This window comes from Rhamphochromis sp. 'chilingali' (assembly GCF_963969265.1).
Source record: "Rhamphochromis sp. 'chilingali' genome assembly, chromosome: 3".
NCBI classification, from domain to species: domain Eukaryota; kingdom Metazoa; phylum Chordata; class Actinopteri; order Cichliformes; family Cichlidae; genus Rhamphochromis; species Rhamphochromis sp. 'chilingali'.
In genome coordinates this window covers 38231513-38256382 of record NC_137931.1, presented here as the reverse complement: position 1 = coordinate 38256382, position 24870 = coordinate 38231513, and the positions used below count along the sequence as shown (strand labels likewise).

At 39.4% G+C, this 24870-nt stretch overlaps 1 protein-coding gene across 6 annotated transcripts in view; it reads left to right on the top strand.

Annotated features, from left to right (window-relative positions):
* Positions 1 to 24870, top strand: part of palld (palladin, cytoskeletal associated protein) — a 67448-nt gene that overhangs the window by 24403 nt on the left and 18175 nt on the right. For 4 of the 6 annotated variants that reach the window (XM_080877961.1, XM_080877957.1, XM_080877959.1 and 1 more), the window contains 8 exons: positions 862 to 1037; positions 2979 to 3042; positions 3692 to 3809; positions 3889 to 3951; positions 7203 to 7344; positions 7474 to 7497; positions 8186 to 8305; positions 10193 to 10661. In XM_080877961.1, the coding sequence (XP_080734087.1) occupies positions 862 to 1037; positions 2979 to 3042; positions 3692 to 3809; positions 3889 to 3951; positions 7203 to 7344; positions 7474 to 7497; positions 8186 to 8305; positions 10193 to 10661 (1176 nt within the window). The remainder of the gene's footprint in view (positions 1 to 861; positions 1038 to 2978; positions 3043 to 3691; positions 3810 to 3888; positions 3952 to 7202; positions 7345 to 7473; positions 7498 to 8185; positions 8306 to 10192; positions 10662 to 24870) is intronic. The other 2 variants (XM_080877958.1, XM_080877960.1) reach the window with 1 other exon arrangement.

Genomic DNA, 24870 nt, shown 5'->3' with positions numbered 1-24870 from the left:
ATGAGTAGATGTTAATGTTAATTTATTTGGCAGGCCTCCATCATATTTGGAAGAGGTGTATTTAAGTTTTTGTATTTGACAGGATGAGTTGTGGCTTTTCCTTGTCAGATAGACAAGACATAAATTTTTGTTATGAGTCAAACGAGTCTATAATATAGGCTTCTTTTTAAGTTTCCATAAAGGTCGGGGGGTGCTCTGTTATGCTTTTCTTTATTTTCTGTCATATATACTGTTACAGCGGTGAAGTATCATTTTAAATAGAACCAAAGTCTCAAAAAAATTAGTTCAGTTTATGTAAGAGTAAACCCTGTAAACCAAATACTCTGGCTTCAGACTGCTCTAAGTTAGCCTAATGGGAAGGGAAGGGAGCCTAAATGGATTGTTATAGATAGGAGCAGCGCCAAACTCCAGTATAAGATGAATAAGGATTTTTTGAGCTGTGATTGACGCAATCATACTTTTGTAGAGTCCAACATTTAAAATATGGAGCTGTTGTGTGTTGCAAAGTCTAATAAGGAACCTGATTGTGTAAGTAAATGGCATACTATTGGTGAATTTGTTTTGAGCAGGACCTCCTTTTAGAAAAGGAATAGTAATGTCTTTAAAAAGGCAGAATAAAAAGAGGAAACCTGGAGAGAAGATTCATAGATTTAGTGAAGGAGGGAATGTAGAGAGCTGGTGAGACAGAGAAGGATGCTAAAGAAACGGTGAGTTAGACACAGATGATCTGCTGTGGAGACCCCTAAACAGACTGACCCAAAGGCAAACAAGATCTTAAAAATGATTTTAATTTAGGTCTCTTATGAATTATTACTATAACATGTTGAGGTAATCAAACTTGTCTTGTACTTCTTCCTTTAGGTGGTTCTGTGAAGGCCGTGAGCTGCACAACTCTCCTGACATCCAAATCTGGAGGGATGGTGACCTGCACACACTGGTGATTGCTGAAGCCTTTGAGGACGACACAGGACGTTACACCTGTGTGGCTTCCAACAGTCTCGGAGCAGATAATACTTCAGCTGAGGTTTACATTGAAGGTCAGACAGATCGTTTCATTACTTCTTCTTGGGGTTGTTGTCAACCAACCAAAGTCTTGGTTGCCTGAAATGATACCTGTGCGTAGTCAATTGTTCCCAGGCAATGGAGGGTTAGAGAGGGTTAATTTTATCTGCAGATTAACAAAATGTTCCACAAAGTATATCATGCGCTCTGCCTGTTATGCTTTCTAGCCTAAATTAATTATACACACATGAAAAGGCAGTATATGCAGCACATTGAAACACTGTAAACCTTATTTCAAACTGAAAACAAAACAACAGACAATAAGGAACTTTTATACTTATTTGAGACAGACATCCAGCTTTGTTTGGGTTGCTCCTTGGGTCAGATGCTGAAGCCTGGTGCAGTTGTGACTGTGTGTTGTCATATAACTAAAATGCACTTACACTTGACTTTTTAATAATCTGTTTTAAGCAAATGCAGCCGTACTAGCAAATTCTTTGACGTGTTGTAATCTAGCTTGTAGCCATCTCTGAAGTCCACGGGAAAAACATGGTGGTGTTTAACAGGTAATCTGTTCCTTCTGATGCAAAAAATTATGGGAGGCTACAAAAGATTGAAAGGCTATTTATATAGCGCTTTTTGCCCCATGGATGTAATAACAGTAATTGTCCAACCAATGAAAATTTGGTTAGATGAAAGTACACACCAAATAACTGACCAGCTGAGACTACAGAGATGCTTTTGTAAATGTATTGACTGATATTAAGTCTTACAGGAGAATACAGCCAATTGTTTAATTCATCTTATTGCTGTGGTTTGATAAGCTATGCCAAGAAAGAGCACTACAGATGCAATGTTTGCTTTGAGAGTGTTGATGAAGACGTATAGATAAGGCCAGAAGGTGCAGCTTGTTTGCAGCGGTGGTGGGCAGGTTAACGGATGACTGAGATGCGGACTGGACTGTGATTTTTTTTTTTCTTTTTTTTTTTCTTTCTCAGACAACTTTGGGAGGGTAGGTGTGTACTATAGAGAAGAGGAATGACAGTCATTAGAAGTAAGACAGAATACACGTGTGTGTGTGAATGAGAGGGAGACAGGTGTAACAGTCAAGCTGCAAGGAAGAGAGACAGTGAAGGTAGATGAGTTTAAATACGTGGGGTCAACCATCCAAAGCAATACACAGAGAATCCTGGTAGGGCGGAGTGGGTGGAGATTAGTGTCAGAGGTGGTTTGTGACATAAGGATAACAAAAAGAGAGAAAGGAATGCTTTACAAGTTGGTAATGAGACCTGCTATTATGTATGGTTTGAAAACAGTGGCACTAACAAAATGTCAGAAAGTGGACCTGGAAGTGGATCTGAAGGTGCTAAGATTTTACTGAGCATGACCCGGATGGACCGGATCACAAGTGAGTACATCACAAGAATGCCTCAGGTTGAATGGTTTGGAGACAAAGGTGCAGAGGCAAGGTTGAGATCATTTGGACGTGTGCAGAGAAAGGATAGTGGATATAGAAGACAAAGAATGGTGAAGAGGGAGCTGCCAAGTGGAAGGAAAAGAGGAACCAACAGAGAAGAATTGTGGATGTAGTGAAGATGGCCATGCAGAGGGTTGGTGTGGCAGAGAAGGATACGGATAGGGAGAGATGAAGGTAGAAGAGATGAAGAAACTGCATGAAGATAAATTATATTTTCTGAAAAAGGGTTTGAAGCTGGGACAGTGTTCATCTTAACACCATAAATGTAAGCCTTGCAGTCATTTACACTTGTGACTAAACTCTAGCAAAAATTTAGATTACAAAGCCAATACTTCCTTCTTCCACAAAACCGGATTTGAGAAACACTTAGTCATAATTTTATTGTATAGAGTTGCATATTTAAAAACAGTAAATCTGTTAAGCTAATTGGAAATAAATGGCCTATATAATGTTCTGTAGCACATAAACCACAGCAGCTTCTGATTGTGTTCCACTGCAGGGGCGTCGTCATCAGACTCAGAAGGAGAAGGTGCATCGAAGTCTAGATCAGGAGCCATGCCTCAGTATGTATATTCCTGCACAACTACCTTTGACACTATGACCCAGTGAACCTTGAACTATCCAACAGGCTAACCGAGCCCTTGAGCGACTAATCAAGTCTGCTGCCTGCTCCTAGTTAACTGGGTCCTAAAAAGGCTAGCCAACAGTCTGACCCAGAACATAGTCAGCAATCACAGTAATGACCTGGGGAGGGTTAATACAGTGGGGAAATCACCTGAGATGTTTGGTCTCTTACTTATTTCCAAATGTTAAACTTTTTAATTCATGAGACTTTAACTTTTAGTTTTATTCAATTTCCTCTCCAATCGTGAAAAATATGTATTAATTTAATGACATTTTGGGCATGAAATTCCAATTCCATTTTTACAATAGGGCATTTTTTGCAGTCCCTGAGTCCTTTCACTTTTTCTAAACGTTTTTCATCATTATCTTATGTATAAATCTCCCTGCATCTGGACTGTTTCCTGATATTCGTTTCTGTTTCCATTAATGTTTACCCACTGAAGCCAAGATCACTGATATCATCTTAATTGCTGTGGAGGCAATTTTCCTTCAAGCATTATATTTTAAATAAAAGCGTACAGAGTTTTGAAGTTGCTCTTTTTTTTCTTTCTAGAAATAAGTTTTTGTTTGTGTTTTTCCTTGTTTTAGAGTCCAGAAGAAGACTACTTCGATGTCCCTAACAATACGCTCATCTTCACCCAAAACCCCTGAGGTGCTACCTCATCGCACCACCCTGGTGCAGTCCTTGTCTCAGCCTCCACAGCGGGTAAAACATCTTTCTTTCTCTTTCCGTTTCTTTAAATAACTTCATCTGTTTGGAAAAGTAAATGTGTGTTGTCTTCTAGATGCAGAGCCCAGTTTCATCACTCTATGCTGGTGAAGTCTCAGGCCCTCCTCTGTTCACCAAGGTAAGTGTGCATACACTTTTGTGTAACATACTTTACACAAAACATAAGTAGACATGGCAAACATCATGAACATGTGTGACTGCTAAAAAAACCCATCAATAATCAACCACAACAATAACCAATAACCTCTGGGACTGAAAAATGAAGCCAGGGTAGAAGTGCTAAAAACTGCAATTTCTTGAATGGCCACTTGAGGCAGTTTAGCGAGCTATAGCTAATTTCTCTCAAAAGGTTATGTTTTTTTCAGTGTAGTACACACATATTTGCTTGACAAGTGAAAGGTTGCTTCTTCAATGCTAGACTGAAACACAAATTTCTTTTGGAGTTTAAACAGGAAGGGCATCTGATGTAAAATTAAATAAAGTCAAAATTAAATATATAGAGGTACCCACTGTGGTGAACTCTTGAGGCAAGGAACCAGCCAAAGTAGCTTTTTTAATTAATTTTTTACCCTTACTGAATTGCTTTGAGACTTAAAGTTAACCATTACTAAAGGCTTGGGAGCTTTATGTTGCTGTCGATACTGTTGCTAGTTACTGGTGTGAGTCACTGAACTGGAAGTTTAGGTAACATTTGTGGTGTTGGTTACCCTGAAGCACTTTTAATACAATTATCTGACAACCATTGTGGCTTCGTGTGTGGTTAATTATACTAACAGCACATCCAAGAAGTCTGTGCTCAGGTCTTGGTGAGTGAAATGATTTTATTTATATGATATTCATCATTAATTTGCAGGTGTACCTGTATAGTTTGGGGATGCAGCTCACTAACCAAGCATGCCAAGTTTAGCTAATAACTCTGAAATCTCGTCCATATACGTCATGTCTGGCTCCAAAAAAACATCAAGACGACAACCACAAGGCTAAAGTAGAGGCCCCAGAACTTTACTTTACAAAACAATGGGTGACATCATGGTTTCTATGTCTATCTTTTATGTACAGTCTATACATAAAGCACTGTTTTTAACTCATTGCTGCTGTGGCAAAATTAGAAGCCTGCCATTGTCTGACATATTTGAATGCAATACCATGAAGATTTCCTTTAAAAAGAACAAGGGAATTGTTACCCAAACCATAAAAAGGATACATGCAATTCATCATGCATGCAATGCATGTACACATACAAACACAGAACCTGTTAAACATTGTCCTCAGACTCTTTGTCTTCCCATAATAACAGCATGCAGTGCTGTGGCTTTCAGCAGTGCGGGTCAGATAAAACATAGACTTTGATGGGAGCTCCTCCTCTTCAGGCTCCAGGACGTCCTTTTCCAACTCAGACTCTTCAGCACTCCTCCAACAGCCCTCATCTCCCTCTTTTCCTCAGGCTGTGGGTCATGTGATGGCAGGAATGAGACGAGTTGAGGCTTCAAACATGCCCGCCAAACCCACAAGGGTCAGGTCTCTTTCACTCTCATTGAGCCAGTCAGTCTCTAAATCATTTTGCACTTCATTACAAAAAGTCACTTGTTTTTCTTCACCCCCGCACCCAGCCTCCTTTCAAAACTATAGCAAGCTTTAATCATCTCGATGAGAGGATGTTTGCCTGTAGTGAAGTCAGCACTGTGATGTCACCCTTACAGCGCACCCATACACCCACACACCCATGATGTACATTCAACCCATGCTCTTCTCAAAGTATGCCCAGAAACACAGTGAGAGGCACATTTATCCACACTGACACTGAGTGCCTCCTGTTGAGGGATGTAGCAGTCCATGTCACCGTGGATTTTACCTCAGCTCTCATAAGGATGTGTTTTTTCTTAACTTCTGCAACTTGATAAGCTGTGGTGTGATTAATTGGACAGAGGTGGTCATTTGTAAAGTGGAGGGTCTCCAACTGGGAAATAAAGAGCACCCATGTGGGGGGTTTAATCCCCCTTAAAGCACACATACATGTGCATATGCACTTAATGCATAAAAAGTTAAAAATATTTTCTGGATCTTGTCAAATTATTTAATTTTTTTTAGTTTGAAAAAACTATTTTGTAGATTCACTGTGAACTCCAGTGCACACCTAACCTGACGTACTGTTGATATTACAATTACTTATCGTGAATGGATGGTTCATTAACAGGCACTGTTTATTTCTTCTTACTCACACTAAAATAAAGCTACATTTTATTGCAATGTTTTTACTGGTTAGGGTCACTTGATTTAATGGGCTTTGACTCAGGAACTAAAATTAGCTTGAAATCCAAACTTAAAACAACTGAAAATATTAGACGGGTTAATAATTAACAAACAAAGAGTGTAATTTATTCTGTTATAAGAAAAGCTATACTAATAAAGTACTAGCTTATGTTAGCCAACTTAAAAGGGAGCTGTTAGGCCTTTCTTTTCTATAAATGAGGAATGTTATAATGGCCAAAATTCCAAGTATTGAGGTCAGAGTTTGCACAAGTAATCCCTGTGAGACAGCAGGATGTTTTTTTCCTACTCCTCTTTGTTCTGTATGATCAGTGAGAGCAGATATCGTCATGGACTCTGGCTGCCCTGAAGCCCCGCCCACCCACTGTTCAAATTTTATGTCTATTAGGAGCAGCCAATCAGAGACGAGTTGGCTTAAAGTGAGGGTGAAGGGAGCTAAAACAAGTTGTAACAGGCAGCGGATAGAATAAATGGCTGCACCAAGGCCAGTATAAAATGCATTTGGATTATTTTGAACTGAGATTATTTATGAAGCAAAAACCATCACGTAATTGTTGGGTGATGTGATAAAAATCCTGCTTCAAAAACTTCCAGTGCACATCCATATCAATGATGATTAACAGATGTTGGAAACAATGACTTTTGTTTAAGGACATTCGGTTTGTCAGTGTCCAAATATTTAAGAAATAATTTCATCAATTTTGACAAAGTGATCTAAGCTCGTTTTAAGTCTCGGCACTTGGTGACAGCTATTTGGAAGGAAACGGATGCTCATTTTAGACTAAAGATGAAATATATGGAGTAAACAGCCAGATTAAGGTACATTATCTGATTGCCTGAGGCACAAAACGAAGGGACCAGATGGAGCCAATTAAAGGGGACTCCTGGTTTGCTAAAGTGGAAGTCCTGTGAAAATAAGCTTTTATTTTTTTGATAGCCTTGTAGCTTAAGTTCATCCACTTTGCTGTTTGCATATAAGCTACTGCCATGCCATCTTTCTCCTTCTTCTGTACTTGTCACCTATTACTCGCTCCTTTTTCTCATGATCTCTCTCTTATTTTTTCCATTATGTTTTGGCTTATCATTCCTTCCTGTGTGCAGCTCCTGCAGGATGCCCAGGCATCTGAGGGCCAGGTAGTGGTTCTGGAGTGCAGGGTTCGTGGAAGTCCTCCTCTGCAGGTCCGATGGTACCGCCAGGGAAACGAGATCCAGGACTCTCCTGATTTTCGTATTCTCCAGAAAAGTGAGACAATTGAGCAAACTGTTGTAGCTAAGGCATTTTTAGATTTTAGAATTAAACTGATTTCACATCCATTAATAATCATAATGTCTTTGTTCTCTTCCTCTCTGTCTGTTATTTGCTGTAAATTAGAGCCTCGATCTGCAGCTGAGCCAGGTATGTCACCTCAGTTCCTCCAAGAACTACTCTATCAATTACTCTGCTTTCATGTTCCCAGCCGCAGTCAGTGGTTAAATTTAGCAATGGATTATAAACTTTGGCTGGAGACTCAAGCTGAACTGCAGCCTAGGTCATAACTACAGAAGATCACAAGTCAATAAATCTGACACAACACTCATTATTGCATCTGCTGCAGTCACAGGGAGTCCCTGAAGCCCCATCATCTGCTAACTCCAACACATAAACAATGACACACACTAATTTATGTCAGATATTTTCCACCTGTGTGACTCAGGGGTCATTTCAGGTGCGTCTTTCTGGCTTTGAATCACTCAGACATCCCTGAACATCTGCACTCGTGTCTGGCTGTTCTTCATTAATAGTTACGTCTGTGCTTATTCATCTTCTCCCTGTGTCTGAATAGTGATTCATCAGTCTACGTGACATGTCAATCATCACGCTTCTGTGTATGTAATTCATCCCCATATTGATGTGATATCTCTTTTATGTTTCATTACAAACAATTCAAGTGTCAACGTGTCACTCTGCTCATCACAAACAAATCAAGTCACAACAAGTCAAGTCTCAGTGTCTCACGCCTGTGTTTATTCTGTCTCTCAGCTTCAACTCTCTTAATCATCAAAAATGTACTTTTTTCAGAGGTGTGGTTTATTTGTTTTTTTAGAGGAGATCTGCACCCTCGTTATTGCCGAGGCCTTTCCAGAGGACGGAGGTCTGTTTTGCTGCACTGCCTCCAATCTTTATGGCTCTGTTAGCAGCACAGCCCAACTCACCGTTACCCCAGGTACGTCTGAAACAGACTGAACAACATTATCAGCATATTAACAAGCCAATGAGGCAAATATAGAAGTGCCTTGAGATGTTGGAGTCTCATATTAATTCCCCACATAAAGTCAAAGACTCAATAACCAGCTACATTAAAAACTAGACCATTTTATCTCTGGCTTGGTTGCTTACCGGACTTATATTTTTCAGGTTCAGTAACTGGTCATGCAATGTAAACCATAAGGTGCCAAATCCATCCCAGTATGTTCGATGACCAGGGGGAAAATTCAAAAGACTACATTGTTCCCCATCTCCAAAACATATGGGTTAGGCAAAAAGCTGTCACAACATACGGCCTCTCAGCAAGAACCAACAATCTACATCTGGTCCACTGCGCAACCTTGCATTGTGCAATATTATTGTAGAACTGAATCAGTTTGGATTTTTCTACTGTATCTGCAGGAAGCTTTGTGTTGCGAGATGTTGGAATGGATGATATCATGAGACTGGTTTTCAGAACTCTTAATTTTGTTCGAGCCAAAGGTCTGAATCATTGTCACTTTTACGGCTCTGTTTGTAACTAAGACATTACTGATCACCCGCCATACCACAGATTGGTTAAGCCAAGGAGCCGTGCAGATGCATTTCTTTTATTCACAACAATAGCGTTTCTTTGCGATGACAGTAGAATGACTGAACGTGGAAAAACTGAAACTTACAGTTGAAAATGGACTTATTTTTCTTAAGACGTCTCATGTTTCGTAAACGGATGCTTCACTGATTGTTAATGTTTTCAGAATTTACTCAAGCTTCTCTACACAGAAAGAAAGAAAAAAATGATTTAAAAAATGTTATAATTCACTGGTTTTACTGATCCAGCCCATTTGGAATTAAATTGGGGAGTATGTGGCTCATAAACTAAAGACAGTTTTACATCCTTGTCTTAAGTTGTGGTTTCAGTATTATCCATTGTTGAAGTCACATGAAAATCCCCCAAATCCGGAGGAATTTCAGAGTTAATAACTAATTTCCTACATGTGTCCTGGCAATTTTGAAGGCCAGACTTTTTGGTCTCTAACTTGTTTGCTTTCAATGATTCTAGTTTCAGGTTCTGGGTGCTGTCGTGCTGCCAGACTTTGTTTTTCAGGCTTTAGTAACAGAACTTGCTGGCAAGCATCTTAATCATGGTTGATTTCTGAGAAATCCATTGGTGATGGCCTATATTCTCCTTATTGGGCTTTAACACTGTGAGGTCTGAATCATACCTAGATGACTGTAACCCTATCCTGTTTTTAATTGTTCTTTGGAGAACAGTAAAAATAAAATGTTTCAATACCTTGATGAGTTAGACCTCAGAGGGTTAATAGGCTTTAAACAGTTACGCCAATATCCTTGTTTTTCAAAAGATAAAATTAAATAAAGATGAAGTTTTCCAAAACAGAGGAAATCTGGCAAAGGAGTCAGTTCTGGCTCTTTGCACTAGCACTGATAGTCCAGTAGTTCCCCTGAGGTCTTACAGTTTACATTCATTAATAAAAGCTGCCATGGTAGGTCTTTAGAAGATCACTGTCTTCTTTTGTGTGTATTGTTATGTCGCATGTGAGGGAAAGGTGAAATTTGTGAGTGGAGCGGGACACAAATATTTCTGTGTGCATGCTCACAGACAGAACTGTGTATGTACAGAATGGGACTCACCGCACAGTTTAAAGCAAAGGCTGAATAAACAGGAATTGCATCAGACTGAACTGACTGGACCCAGCTGCTGCTTCAGATCAGATATGCAGTGATGCAGTGTATGTGTGTGTGTGTGTGTGTGATCTTTATAAGGTCTGTGATGGCTAGAAGAAAAACTAAACATTAAAGTTAAAAAACAAAAATCCACCTTCTTCTTGTTTGTTTCCCTCAGCAGCTGAGGACTCATCCAGTAATGGCATGTCTGGTGATAGCTCAGGGTTTGAGGATGCATCAGCCTTCCCTCCTCCTCCCCCACCCACCGAGATCAGCCTCCTGGAGCTGCCACCCAAGACGGTGCCTCAGCCCAGCGCTGAGACTCTCCAGATCAAGGAGCTGGAGATCTGGCCCAGTGTGTCAGCTATGCCTCCAGTACAGATGAGCACAGAGATGGAGGACAAAGGGAAAGAATCTGTGCAAAATGGCCAAGCCCTGCATCCACCATCACCTCCAAGCCTTCCTAAAGAGACCACACTACCGCCCCCACCGCCACCTCTGCCACAGTCTGATCCCACAACAGATATCTCTATGCCAGTTCAAAGTCCAGCCCCTGTGATACCAGATTCATGCCCAGCACCAGGCAAGCTGTCTCCATCCCCTGGGAAAGACGGGCCTCCGCTGCCTACCAAACCTAAACCAAAGCTGTAAGTATCGGTCCTGTCCACATGTGTTTGTGCCTACGGTGTATGCTACTCAGCAGCAAGGGGCTTGCTGGAGGGAGGGAGACAGACTTGGATGATCGTCTGAGGTGTGGTGGGAATGATAGTGTTGAGTCTCGGTTTTGTCAGGAGGGTTAAAGGGGGACTCCCGGGCCTTTTCAGAACAAAAGCATTCCTCTGCCTTTATGTGTGGCATCGTGTGTGCCAGGGTGAGTCTGGGAGCTGCTGTCTGTCTGTGCCTGTAAACAGATCAGAGTGGCATTTGCTGGATGGCTCTTATTGTTTCTGTCTGACCTCGCACTGCACGCCCAGCCCAGGACAGAGTATAGTGTTTTTTCCTGAGCACCTTTCTGACAGCTCTGTAGGGATCAGGTAGGATGTCATGGTTATTAGATAAGGGCTGGACAGGGTATGGCTTTATTTTCAAAAGTCCTGTGTTTTGTCTGCAGTTAACAAGCCTTTTGTGCATGGGTTTTACCCACCTAGCAGATGCATTTCTTTTTTGGACATGTAACAAAACTCCACCTTTGTCCTAAAAGCAGGGAAGCTGTGGTTAGCACTCCCTTCATGCTTCCAGGATTCCACACTGGTATTGTTTCATATTCACATTAGAGTTATCCTAATGAAATTATTTTAAAGATGGCAGTTTGGTCCACTGAACTTAACAAATATTGGACTTTAATTAGACTTTACACAGACACCGATGATTCTTAAAGGCTGAATGAAACATATACTGGTAATCCACTGGGTTTCCTATATCACCATAGTGATCCTTCTGCCCCGGATCTCCCAGGCTAGCCTGCAGATGCATTGAATTGGTTCCAAATTTCAGAAAGACACTAGTGAAATCCAGTTAATGACCTAAATGATCCTTGAATTATCATGTACTGGAACTTTAAAACTGAAAGGTTTAACTGAAATTATGTATGGTTGTCAAGGAAGGTACTACACCAAGCAAGCAAGCAATTTATTTATATAGAACTTTCAAAACAACTCTCAGCTGAAAACAAAGTGCTGTACACATGACATAACAAATAACAAAGTGAAATAGTATATGTAAAAAACCAAAAAAAAAAAAACTTAAATTGCTTGACCTTCTTCTGTTTAATGGATAGATGCTGTACAGCCAGAACTTTGGTTTTACCGAAAAGTGCCCTCACAATGGTCTTTAGTTTTATTTGACCTGCAATATTTCATCTTTTTAGTTCTGGTAAAAGTTAAGGGGAAATGTGGTGAACAACACCAACAGATGTGAATGAAATTCAGCCTCTTGTAAGATAAACGGCCAAAAGCAGTTCTCAATTTTGAGATGAGACATTGAAGATACTACCAATGAAAACCATTGGTTGACATACATATGCAGTTCGGTAAATACATTGTTGGGTCTCGGACTGGATGTCCACTATATGCCAACTGTTAGCCACAAGGTGATTTGCAACAAACAAATATATATATATATATAAATATAAATAAAACAGTTAATTTGGTATATGAAAACCACAGCAGATGGTTAAGTGTGGCATTGATGTGGCTTATGTCTGTCTGCATGTGGTCTACAGTTTGATTACAGTGCAGTAAAGCTTGATTCCTGCATTGCACAGTCCAGTTTCACTGCATGTGTGCTGGATTTGATACCTGCTCCTATCTGGTGTTCATGTAAATGTTATGACTTGTTAATTCTGTGCTTCCAGAGCTGAGAGTATAGTGGAGGAGGCAGAAAATTACAGGTAAATATGACTATGAGGACGATGCTGTAGAGCTGTGCCACATGTTCTGTAGACCTTGTAAATTTAACTATGAAAGAGGCAAAGCGATAGTAGACACACAAGAAATCAAACTCATTAAAACTTCACATCAGCAAGTCAGACAGTCCCAGAAAAGCCACGAAATGATGTTACAAACCTACAGAAAGACATCCAATAAAACCAAAACGAGTTGAGTAGTTTCAAAAAACTTTACCATTTATTATCAACAAAGAAAAAACAGAAGTCCGAACAATCAGCAAAATATTACCACTGAATTGCAAAAGGCTAAAGGGCCTTACAACCCTTTGATGGAAGCCTCACAGACCATCCCACTAAGGGTTATAAGATCTGGTGTTATCCCTCCAACCTAAACACACATCAAAACTAATCCCAGGGTAAAAAAAAAAAGCCCCCAAAATAGCACCACTGGACTCATAAAGACCCAGAAAGAAGCCAAAAATCATAGGGCTAAATCATTCTAACATCAACCACTGCTACAGGGACAAGAGCAAGTTAGTTGTAAGCTAACTGGTTGTTGTCCAAAATGGTTCAAACCTTGATGGGAACAGAAGATCCTGTTAAATGATTCATATTGAATTTTAGGTTTTGATTATAACGGGCATTACATTCCATTTAAATTTCTTTCCTAAACGAATATGAGATTAATATTATAGATACCAATGACAATGATACTGACTTTAGCTTCCAAATCTAATTTGTATAACATAATGTACAGCAACTTTGTGTACGAGGGTTACATTTCTAACAAATGTGTGGGATTTCTTCAACTAGCAGCATATCAGCAAAGTTGGTTCTCTGTGAGTTTTTCCACAATAACATCACAAGTACGCCACTAGAAACAATCAATTCCCAACTGTGAGGCAGTGTAAGCCACCCCTCTCCTGCCCTCTCCCCTTTAAAATCTGTAATTACACAGTAAAACCAGCAGCCATGCCATTAGCCAAAGGTCATCTTTCTGCCAGACCGTTTCCTCAAATGGCCTCTATAAACAGAGGTTGACCACTCTCAGCTTAAAGCACCCAGGGCTTTTCATTCAGTTCATCAGGTCCTGTTTGTTCAGTGTCCATGTAGTCTGAGATACTCTGCAATATTCTGCAATGCAGCAACTTTAAAAAGTAATCCCACTTTGCTGCTTTAATTACTTTTGGGTTTGTTTTTTACAGAAGGTTTTTTTTACATAAGACTTTCCAACAAACCACTTTGTTAGCAGACAGACACAGTGTGGAAACTCTTACACTAACGTCTTGTATATTTAAAATAAGGTTTTTATCGTGAAATAGCTTTTGTTTTATTGTATGTACACAAAGGCAGTGAGGATCAGTGTGGATTGACTTTAATTATCAGAGTGAGCAGTTTAGTTAGCTTAAAGGATAAGTGTCTAGACTTACTTGCTTTCATGCTACGTCATTAGCTTTCTGGAGTTATGTGCATTTAAGCTTTTACTACTGAAAGTCGTGCATGCAAATAGCTCCCAAAAATGCAGTGTTTTCACAGCACTGGCTATTATCGAGCAGAGAACAGCTGCTAGATAATCGCAAATCGCTAGTGTTTATTTCAAATGAAAAGAGCATATTCATAAATCTAAAATAAAACGTTCTAAATCACAGGAACAACATACTGGAAGCCTGTGTAAGGGATGACTTTTGCTTTAATAATACTGGGCTGATGAGATGTAGGAAGTCGCTGTGTGACTTGGCAGGCAGGCGGGATTGCAGGAGACCCGAGCTGTGAAAACAGACCTGCTGTTTCTCTCTGCTGAAGGAACAGCGAGCTGGGTTGGTAGGCATTTGGGTTTGATGTCCGGTGTTGATGCCAGACATCAGCATTAAGAATTATAGGAAATTCTCAGGGGAGAGGCCCAGATTGTCTGGGTAGATCTGAACCAAGGTTCGTGTTTGAATGGAAAGCAAAGTTCTTTACCACAAGGCAGTGAAGTGATGGATAGCAAGCTAGAAACACTATCTCACTGCATCTGGAATTCAGCTTTTTTACATCTAACGTTACTACACAATGACATGAATTATGGCTGATTTATGTGCTTTAGTACTTAGTGAATTTGATGGATGTGATATTTTCAGACTACTGCAAGCAGGATAAAAGAACAAGCAACAAACATGTACGGACAGTTTTTTGTTTGTCTTTTTATAAACTGTTTTAAGGATTAAGCATACAATGTAAAAATGTTTAGTTAATGTGACCTTTTGCTTCAAGCACATTTGTTATTTAAGGCAACCCAAAGTTCTCTTGGCATTGGAGCTCATTTGATTGTGTGTGCTTGTCTGGGAAATAAACCATAGTTCCCATAGCAGGCCCTTAAATATAGAGCTTAAACAGTTGAGGAATACTGCGTGCCAGTGAGACATCTGTTGCATCTAAACATATGGACAGGGCCATCATGGGAAGAGTTATTGTCTCACCTGTTCTGCAGGGTTTAACTGTGAACGCGTGACAACCTGTAAAGTGCTTTCATGACAGACTGGCGGAGTAACACCTTAAGCTTGTAAATCTGTGTGCTCTAATCCAGATGCGTGCACATGTATTAGCAGATGACGTGTCAGTGTTGCTGGTATCCAGGGTTGGTTTTCTTTATACGCCTACAGGTAAAGGTTCATGCTTGTCTATTGAGACACCTCATAAAAGAAAAAGTTATCGTCACACCGTGATACATGAAATCTTCGCAGAGGTTGTATTAGTTTATGAAGGCTATGAAGTCAAGCTGCACTCACAGTCCCAGCAGGTTTCAGCTATCTCACATCAGGTGATGGCTCAGCTGTTTGCCTTCTATATTTATACTTACACCTTCTGGACTTACTCCCGAAAAACATCACATTGTGCAGATTATTTTACTTTAACTTGCTCTTCATCTGCAAGCTATTTTGCAATCCAACTTCAATGTTCCTTGTCAGTACTCGGTATGAAAGGGCAGGGAGGTCCCAAAACAGAGCCATACTACTGTATATTTTACCACTGAAGAAAATACCCACATTCGTTTGACTATAATCAGTCCTGGATGGACCGAATATTCCCCATTAACTTATTTATGAATACTTATTCTTCCATAAAATATTATTCACATCTAATCAATAGTCAAAAACTAGAAGAGCAACCAAATACAAAGTTAGTATTAAACATGCTTGAAAATAAGCACACTTATGTTACTTATCCCTACCAAATCATGCTGATCGTTATGTTTCCCTTAAACCTTCTGATTTTGTTTGCTTGCTAGTTTTTCTGTGACCCAGTGGATAGAGGGAAGACTTTACTTTCAGACTTCTTTACGTCCTAAACATCTCTTTATATCAAAGACATGCTTGAGAGCTTTACATTATCTTTTTTACTTGTGACCTTATGACCATGCAAGTGTAGTTACAAGCAAATGTGTGTTTGGCATTGATGGTAGTATGGTCTGGAGACACCTTTGGCAAAAATCAATAGTATGATTCTCAAAGACTGATGCTAGCCAAACAGCGGTAAATTGCTGAGGGGCTGAGTTGTCATCCTCTCTCCTCACTTTGCTGTCTTAAGGGATCTGGTAAGTAACAAAGGGAAGCTGCAGTTTCGATACCTACTTTTGATGTACAAGTTATTTAACAATCTACATATGACACGACGACTTACATACTCTGAAATACTCCAAGAAAGACTCCAAGACACAGAAAGAGACACTAGAGTGCAACATTAAAAAGGTGTGACCACCACGATGTTGACCGCGATACTAAGGGCAAAGCATTATATTATAGGTTGGTACCGCATAATGTTTAGGTGGGCGTTACAACAAGCATGAGTAGCAGAGGTAACAATTATCCCCAAACCCATTCCACAGCTTAATCTCTTGTTCATAAGACCAGGCATTGGCTTTGACAGTCAAAATTGTTCTCTTGCATGGATTTTATTCCACAAACTGCTTCTTATGTACGTGCGAGCTGAACTCTCTGTACTGCTGTGGATTTGTTTTTTTTATATACAGCTCTACATTATGTTCATTTTTACTCAGTATGATGAAAAACAGGCAAGCTTTGGCACTTAGCAGGACCTCAATTTAGACTTTTCTCACAACAGTGATCATGATGTTTGTGCAGAGGTTTCAGAATGGTTCGGGCTTCGGGCTTTTTTTTTTTTTTTTTTTGTGGGTTTGTTAAAGAAATGCTGTAATAATGAATGGTTGACTGTATAATGTGCAGTGCGTGTGTGGCTAGTGCAAAGCCTGAGGGCGAAAGAAAGAGGAACACGAGTTGTGTATTTGATTTTAAACAGACCAAAGACTTACTGTACATGGAGTAAGCAGTGACAGCACCTGATTATAAAGAGTCTTGAACTGATATTTTAAGTGCAAGCAGAAGTGGCCTGGATAATGAAAGCAGGGGTCAATCAATCTGGAAAGGGGAGGAAGTGGAAAATTTGAATGGAATTACACAGATGACAGTATGTAAAAAGTTTCCCTTATGAAGAAAGTAGATCAATACAGGCTGTAAAAAGGCATGACCTAACGCATGCACGCACACACACACACACACACACACACACGATCATTGCTTATCATGGTTATATTAATAAGATTTATTTTTGGATAACAGAAGTCTGAAAAATTCTAATCAGATCATGTCATTATTCTAAAATTCCAATTACAGTCAAATACTTTTCAACCCTAACACAGACACACACACACAGACAAAGGGTGGGTGGTCCCAAACACCATGAATATCACAAGAAAAAACAGCTGAAAAATGAAGGCAACATTAATTAAACCTCCTTAAGACTAACAAGAATGTTCTGTACAGTTCACTTGAGTATACTTCAACAGGAATTCTAGTGACTAGTTTTACTAAGCACCAGCCTCCAGGGTTTAAAAATGTAGCAAGAAAAGGAGTGCCAAAAACTGCAACTCCTCTAATGGCCAGTTGAAGCAATCCTCACAGACTCGCACGTTCAAAATGCTTAACTATGAAGCATGTTTTCAAGGCTGATACAGTAAAAGGTTTTAGCCTCTATGCATTTAAATTCTAAAGGAGGTGAACTTTTTAGTTATATATAAATACTTGTAAAGCTTAAAGTTAGGAGTGTGGCAGCATTTCCTCAGGCATAGACAGTATGAAAGATATGACATCACCAGTTGGTTTCTGAAGTCCTGTTTTGAAGCCATCTTGGTGTGTCATAGTTGGATGTAACAAACAAGGAAACCATGTGATTGTCAAAGCAGACCCTAGATAATCCTTCTTTCTCATAATGAAACCAGTTTCTCATAGACTACTATTGAGGTTTTGCAAACGCATGATCACTGATCATCTGACCCTGATTTGTTTTGGACATTTTGGACATGTGATCAAGTCAATAAGTCCCCAATCACACAGGCATAGAGATCCGTCCATGGCCATCTTACAGGCACTGGTTGTGAAGGAAAAATTACCATTCTCCAACAGGTTGTAAGTGGTTAGTGGAGGTTTGATTGCCTTCACTAGGAAAATGATTGCTAAAGCCCAAGTCCATTGCCCAGCTGGTAGTTAGCGAGTGTTTACAAGCAGTCATGAAAAACTACACGCAACTGTGGCAGTCTGCTAGCAACCAAAGCAATCACTAGGAGGTTTTTGGTACAGCAACTTCTTTGTGAATCAATTTCACCCAGCAAGAGCCATGAACCACTGACAGCCAATCAGGGAATACACATTTTTTTCCAAGTAACCGGTGGTCGTAACAGAGATGAGCAGTAACGCGTTTACTGTAATCCGATTACTTTTTTCAAGTAACAAGTAAAGTAAGGGATTACTATTGCAAAAACGGTAATTAGATTACCGTTACTTTCCCGTAAGCACGCTGCGTTACTAAAACTGTGATTTTCTTTTTTTTCTTTTTTTTTTTCTTTTTTTTTTTTTTAGCGAGAATGTCTCGTGACAGTGATGTAAGCGAGTGCGACGTTTGTGGCAGCAGCTGTGTGCAGATTAACAGTGGATAATATATCGAGTGCTGGAGAGAGTATGAGCGTGCAGCGTTTAAAGCGTGGAAGTACTGACCTTATTGAGTTTGATTCCATAAAAAGTGACAAAAACATTAGCGTCCGTTGTGCGTGGGAAGAAAACGTCTTTTTACAGTGAAAAAAAACCCCTAAACTTCCGAGCAAGCACCGAGTGCGCAACGACGTAATGGGAAATTCACAGAGAAACTCGCGGAACTGACCGCTGCAGCACACCTGCACCAGGGCAAACCCCCACCTACCCAACTCCTGCTTTACAGGTGAAAATAGAGCAACAGGACCGCTGAGTCTTTGACTTTATTTATTTTCTGCTGTGTTTTACTTGCATCTATTTGAAAGAGTGAGTGTAAACACAAAAAATATTTTATTTTCTTCCAGTCAGAGAATGTTGCATATAATAAAATTTTTGCTTGATGCATAAAGTTAAAAGATTAAAACTAATAAAACAAGTTTTAAAAAGAGACTTTTTCATTTAATTACATTTTGTATGATGGATTATGCAGAAAAAGTGGAATAGGGCTGAAAGACCTATCACTTTATCACCTATTCAGGTTGTAAATCGTGTTTTTAAAAAGTAACTAAGTAACTAAGTAATTAATTACTTTTGAAAATAAGTAATCAGTAAAGTAACAGGATTACCTTTTTGAGGAAGTAATCAGTAATTAGTTACTGATTACTTTTTTCAAGTAACTTGACCAACACTGGGTTGTAACACATTCAAAATGGCGGACAACTCTCAAACAATGTGCACATCTCAATAGGACAAACTCTTTTTGCAATTACAAGTCTCGCCCCCCGGTGGCCATTAAAAAAAGCAGGTTTAAGGCACTTGTGTGTTAGCTTCATTTTTTTAAACCTGGAGGCTACATCAGTGTTTTATACTGTGTATGGCTTTAGCCAGTTGCAGTCTCATAATACAACTTAAAGATGTTTGTGGTGTTGATGACTTTTCAAGCATTTTTAATGGATTTATTTGGCTTGCTGCTTGGTACAGACAGTAGTTTGGACTTTGGTTTGAGTATTTTTTTTATTTATTTTGGTAGGTGGTTACTTTGTACAAGACAGCAGTCATGGTGGCTACATCCATCTGTTCTATACCGTCTATAGAACAACTTTAGGTACTCAGTTTCGTTCATTATCCTTCTGAAACAAACAAACAAAAAAAGACACCTCAAAATGCAGACATTACATACATGTTATCAACAGAGTGCTTACAGGACATGCTTACATACTGCAGTAATAGAATTTTACTATAGAATTCTATAGTTATAAAATTAGAATGGACTAATATACTTTAATGCAGCCCGTATTTCTTGCCGATAGACTAAAAAGTATACGAAGGTCAATGTCCACTGAAATAATTATCATACCTCTGAGATTAAATGACTTCCGTAGTTGCGCCAAACCGCTATAACCCCAGTGAGGTTGTTGCCAGGGAAACAGGGTATAAACCAAAGACACAAACAAACGTCTCTTCAGTAGTCCTCATTAGTCTCTCACTAAACTGACTCAGAAACACACACAGAATAAACTTGTGTCACAACAGGTCGTCATTGACTCTTTATGCATTTGTTCATTTTAAAAACCTCACTCTTCTCACTTTAAACCAGGATTCACATTCTGTCCGTGCTGCATTGCTGAGCAAGGAGCTAGGGCTGCCAGGATATGTCGCATATCTGTGCTGTGACTCAGAGCTTCCTCTCAGCAGTGTGTTTGTGTTTACGAGGTGCAAGTCATGAACTCTCTAATGAAGTATTAACAATCACTTTCTTGTCGAGGTGTTGCTTGTGGTTTATGGAAAGTGGTGGAAACATTTATGTTAAAGAACCACATATGGTACTAGCTGCACACTGACATCTTTGCTTGTGGTTCTTCGTCATCAAACATCTAAAGCACTGACTAGATAAAAAGCAGTAACTCACAAGCTGGGGTACTTCTGCAGTGGTCAGTGGGTATGTGTCAAAATTAGTTCAGCTAAACTGAAGAAAATCAAAAGTTACAATTTAATTTACTGTAAGATTGTGTGGACCTGCAAAATTAACAGGCACACAGTAGAAAATAGAAAGGAAAATTAATAATTAATACATAAATATAATGGGCAAAAGTAAATAAAATTAATAAAATAGTTTACCGAGTGTATCAAATAATTTACATTTTATAATTATGTAAATTTAGACACTCTTAGCTAATGAAATCATTTTGTAACTTTAGCTAGAAAAAACTAGCTAAATTATAAACTAAAGTCAGAAATCATTAGCCAAAATTTGTGATAAACCAATTAAATTGCTAACTTAACATCTTGAATAAGTAATGTGCAGTAATGGCGTACAACATCTAAACATGAATAAACTGTCTTCCTTCTCTCACCCCAACCGATCGCAGTAATTGGCCACGCCCCTCCCTGAGTCTGGTTCTGCCGAGGTTTCTTACTGTTAAAAGGGAGTTTTTCCTTCCCACTGTCGCCAAAGTGCTTGCTCATGAGGGTTCATATGATTGTTGGGTTTTTTCTCTGTATATATTATTGTAGGGTCTACCTTACAACATAAAGTGCCTTGAGGTGACTGTTGTTGTGATTTGGAGCTATATAAATAAAACTGAATTGAATAAACAAGTTGAAATATTGAGCTAAAATTCTAGCGTGGCTAGAAATGTTAACATATCTAAAAGCACAGTAGAACAAATACCTGTTAACTAAACATACTAGATTTTAAAAAGATAAAATTCATATTAAAAACTGGAAAGTGGCTAAAAGTATGGCTAACTGCTAAAACTGTTAGCTAAAAGTTTAAATAAACACAACAAAATGTTAGCTAAACATCCTAGATAAAGAGTTGTTAAAAAATGATTTGCCAAAAGTGAATCTGTTTTCTACCTCATCTGAGGTGATTAGAGCTTTGCAATCCATAGTGTACCGAGAAAATATTCCAAGAAAATATTGTACACGTTTTTCTGTTCTGTCATCCAATTTTGCTGAGTTTGTGTGAAAGTTAGCCTCAGTTACCTGTTGTTAGCTGCCTGCAGACCTTTTAATGAGTGGTTATTTAAGCTGCTGTTGCCTTCTTATCAGCTTGAAACAGATCTCCTCTGATCTCTTACATACACAAGGTATTTTTGCCCAGATAACTGCTACTGACACGATATATTCTTTTTTTCAAATCCCGAATCTTCCACAGGTCATCACGACCGTGTCAACAATCCTACAGTAAATGCACTGTTGTTGAGTTGCTGCCATGTGATAACCCAAGTAGATAGTAGCATTATTGAGCAACTGAACAGATATACCTAACAAAGCATCCAGCCAGTGTCACAGGTAGATAAACATAAACGTAATTAGTAGCTATTAAATAAAGTAGTAACAAAAAGTAGTGGATTAATAGTCTAAATAGGATGTGAATTGTTGTAACTGATTAACAGTAAGCCAAATCTAATAGGTAAGAGTAAGCTACAATTGCTCCAGAGTTGAGTTTAAAATGAGTTGAAACAACCACATTTGAGCTTGAGAGATGATGGTGATCAAGAGGCTTTTGAGGACTTCTGTATGTCAGAAAAAAACTGGGAACCACTGCTCTAATGTATACCTTTATTTTAGAGACTGCTGGCCACAGAGGTTTTTGATTACATGCAACTGGAAAAAGACAGACACAGAAAGTTAGTTCTCATCGGGGACAGGACGAGGTTTGAGCAACAGAATAAAAGCTGAAATGAAGTCACCAGAGACACAAGGGAGCAGGAAAGCAGATAATTTCACATTGGGCCTCCAGAGTGAGAGATGGGCAGCCCTTAAAAGGACATGGGAGACACAGGATTGGCTGAGACACTAGACTAACAAACCACTGGATTGGTCGGCTGCGCTAAAGTGACCTGCATGGAATGGAGAAACTTTCCAAATAAGGAAGAGACTTGTGGGAGCTGACCTTCATAACACAGAGAGGGAGCTGGAAGACAGAGAGAGAGGGGTGAGCAGACGGGGAGGGAGTGATGAAAGGACACATGGAGGGATGAGGAGAGCAAGAGCCCAGGCTGTATGCTTGGGAGTTGACAGCATGGAAACTAAGCGGCTTCAGTGATCCCCCTCATAGAAAGCAGAGTGTGTTTCCCAGGAAAGAGCAGCCTGGTACGTTAAACACTGAGAAACAAACAGATAAATACACATTACCCAACATACATACACTCGGAGAGAAGAATTGTTTCTGGATGAGGTCAATCAACCTGTGATTAGATCCTGACTACGGGTGGTGGTGCAAGTGGTGAGTGCGGCTTCATGTGTGGCATACACGGTATCTCTCTTTAAACACACTCTCAATTAGACTACCACACAACTTCCACTTGTGGATGTTAATTAGAGGGTGTGATAATGTGTACACTGCTGTCACCAAGAAAACGACACTGAGAGCAGACGAGGCCCACTCTGACTCGCTTCTAAGTGTCAATGAGTTGAGTCGCAGGGAATGACTCGTACCTCGAAGGGACAAGGAGACCCTCTCCAAGTAAGGTGCTGTATGAATAAGAGAGTTTGTTTTTTCAGTTTCTTTACCTCAAAGTCAGCGGGTGTTTTTGAATAAGCTAAGGTCTGTGTTTAACACAGCGGTCCCCAACCTTTTTTGCACCACGGACCAGTTTATGTCCGATATTTTTCACGGACCGACCTGTAAGGTGTTGCGGATAAATACAACAAATTAAAACCAGTACCTGTACCAAAAACAATTTATTCATAACACACGGGAAAAGACCCAGGGAAATCGAGTTAACGATATAAACAATAAAAAAATAACGATTAAAAACCCTGAAAACCATAAATTTCACACCTAGCCTCAAATCTCGCAGCCCAGTACCAAACAACTGAAGGACCAGTACCGGTCCGAGGCCCAGGGGTTGGGGACCGCTAGTTTAACACAGGCTTTAGACATTCTCATGCTCTGTTCACTAACAAAAAATAAGGAAATGTGTAAATTTAAGGTAAGAATGCAGAAGTAAGTGATGTATTTAAGTAGCAAGTATATACCACACATTTTGTACAGACAAAGTGGTAACCATGCCAACCAAAGATGTGGGATTCATTATCTCATTTTATTTTACCCAAAACCACGAAAATGGCTTTGGGAAAAATACAACGGTGTTTACATCACTGTGTTGTTCACTTATAGACAAGCAGAAGGAATGCTGAAGACAAGCAAACACACTATGCACTGCTAGATTGAGCAAAAGGTCCAAAATTTAAGTTGTGCTGGCCACTGCACTGGAATTTTGTACCTACTCACCCAGCTAGGACTGCTTTGTTGCTACTGGTCACAGTGCACGAGAGCCTCACACAGTGATTGGGTGATACTTTGCTAAAAGCCATTAGAAATAACAGGTTTCGTAGTGCTGAGGTGACACTGATACATTGTATCTAAAAGCTCTCTGATGTGAAGGGTTTCAGAAGATTTTCAAAGCAGCTTTATTGTGTGAAAACTGCCTTGCTGAACAAAATATATGCAAAACTCTTAAAAATTATAGAAAAAAAATCCCTTTTGTTAGACGAACTGTGGCCGTGCTCATTTCTATCTGTACCTACAGTAGAACACACTGTAAACTGGAATACTGAAATTAAATAGATTCAATTAATTTAAAAACTAAAGCTCTGCTAACAAAAATATTTTAACATTTCCTTGTAAACTCTTTTTAAGCAGATTATTTTCGATTAGTTTGAACTATTTTGCGGTTTATTTAAGAATACCATACATTCAGTCTTCATGTTTGTGGGTGTGATGAGGGTTACTGGGAAAGTTTCACCCTATTGAAGTGTGAATCTTACCAAAGAACTGAATTTGTAAAAATGACGTCTTTTCTTCCCCTTCCTTTCACAATAAAAGTATCTTACATATACACTGAATGACTGCTGTAGATAACACGGTTTACAAAACTGCCTGACCTTTCCCCAATCATTGCACGCACACTTGAAACAGACACAAAAACACTACACTGGACCGGATCACCGGCCTCCTACTTTCCTCCCACCAACACACCATGACTCAACCGGCCTCTAAAAATAGACTACTCACAAAAATAGAAATGATCAATTCCTTTTTCTTTTTTTTTTAAATTACTCATTCCACAAAAATTAGAGGTTTTTGTTTTTTACACTGAATACTTTCAGTGAATGAAACCAGATCTATGTGGTTGTGATGGGTGTGTTTACATACACAGTGACACTTGGAGTGCGTCCACTGTTTAAATGATTCTAAAGGTCCACAACAGTGTGCGTGCATTACATGAAACTATTATATCTCTCCTGCTCATTTGACATAGATAGATAATGTTTCTGCTGCCATAAAGAGAATGTGGATTTTATTTCCAGACGTGGCCTAGTTTAAAATGTACCTTACGATGGATGAATCTCATTCGTGTCACCTGAATTTGAGAGATTTCTTTAGATGATTAATTCCATAGATCTATACCTCTTCTCAGTCATCCTGTCTCTCTC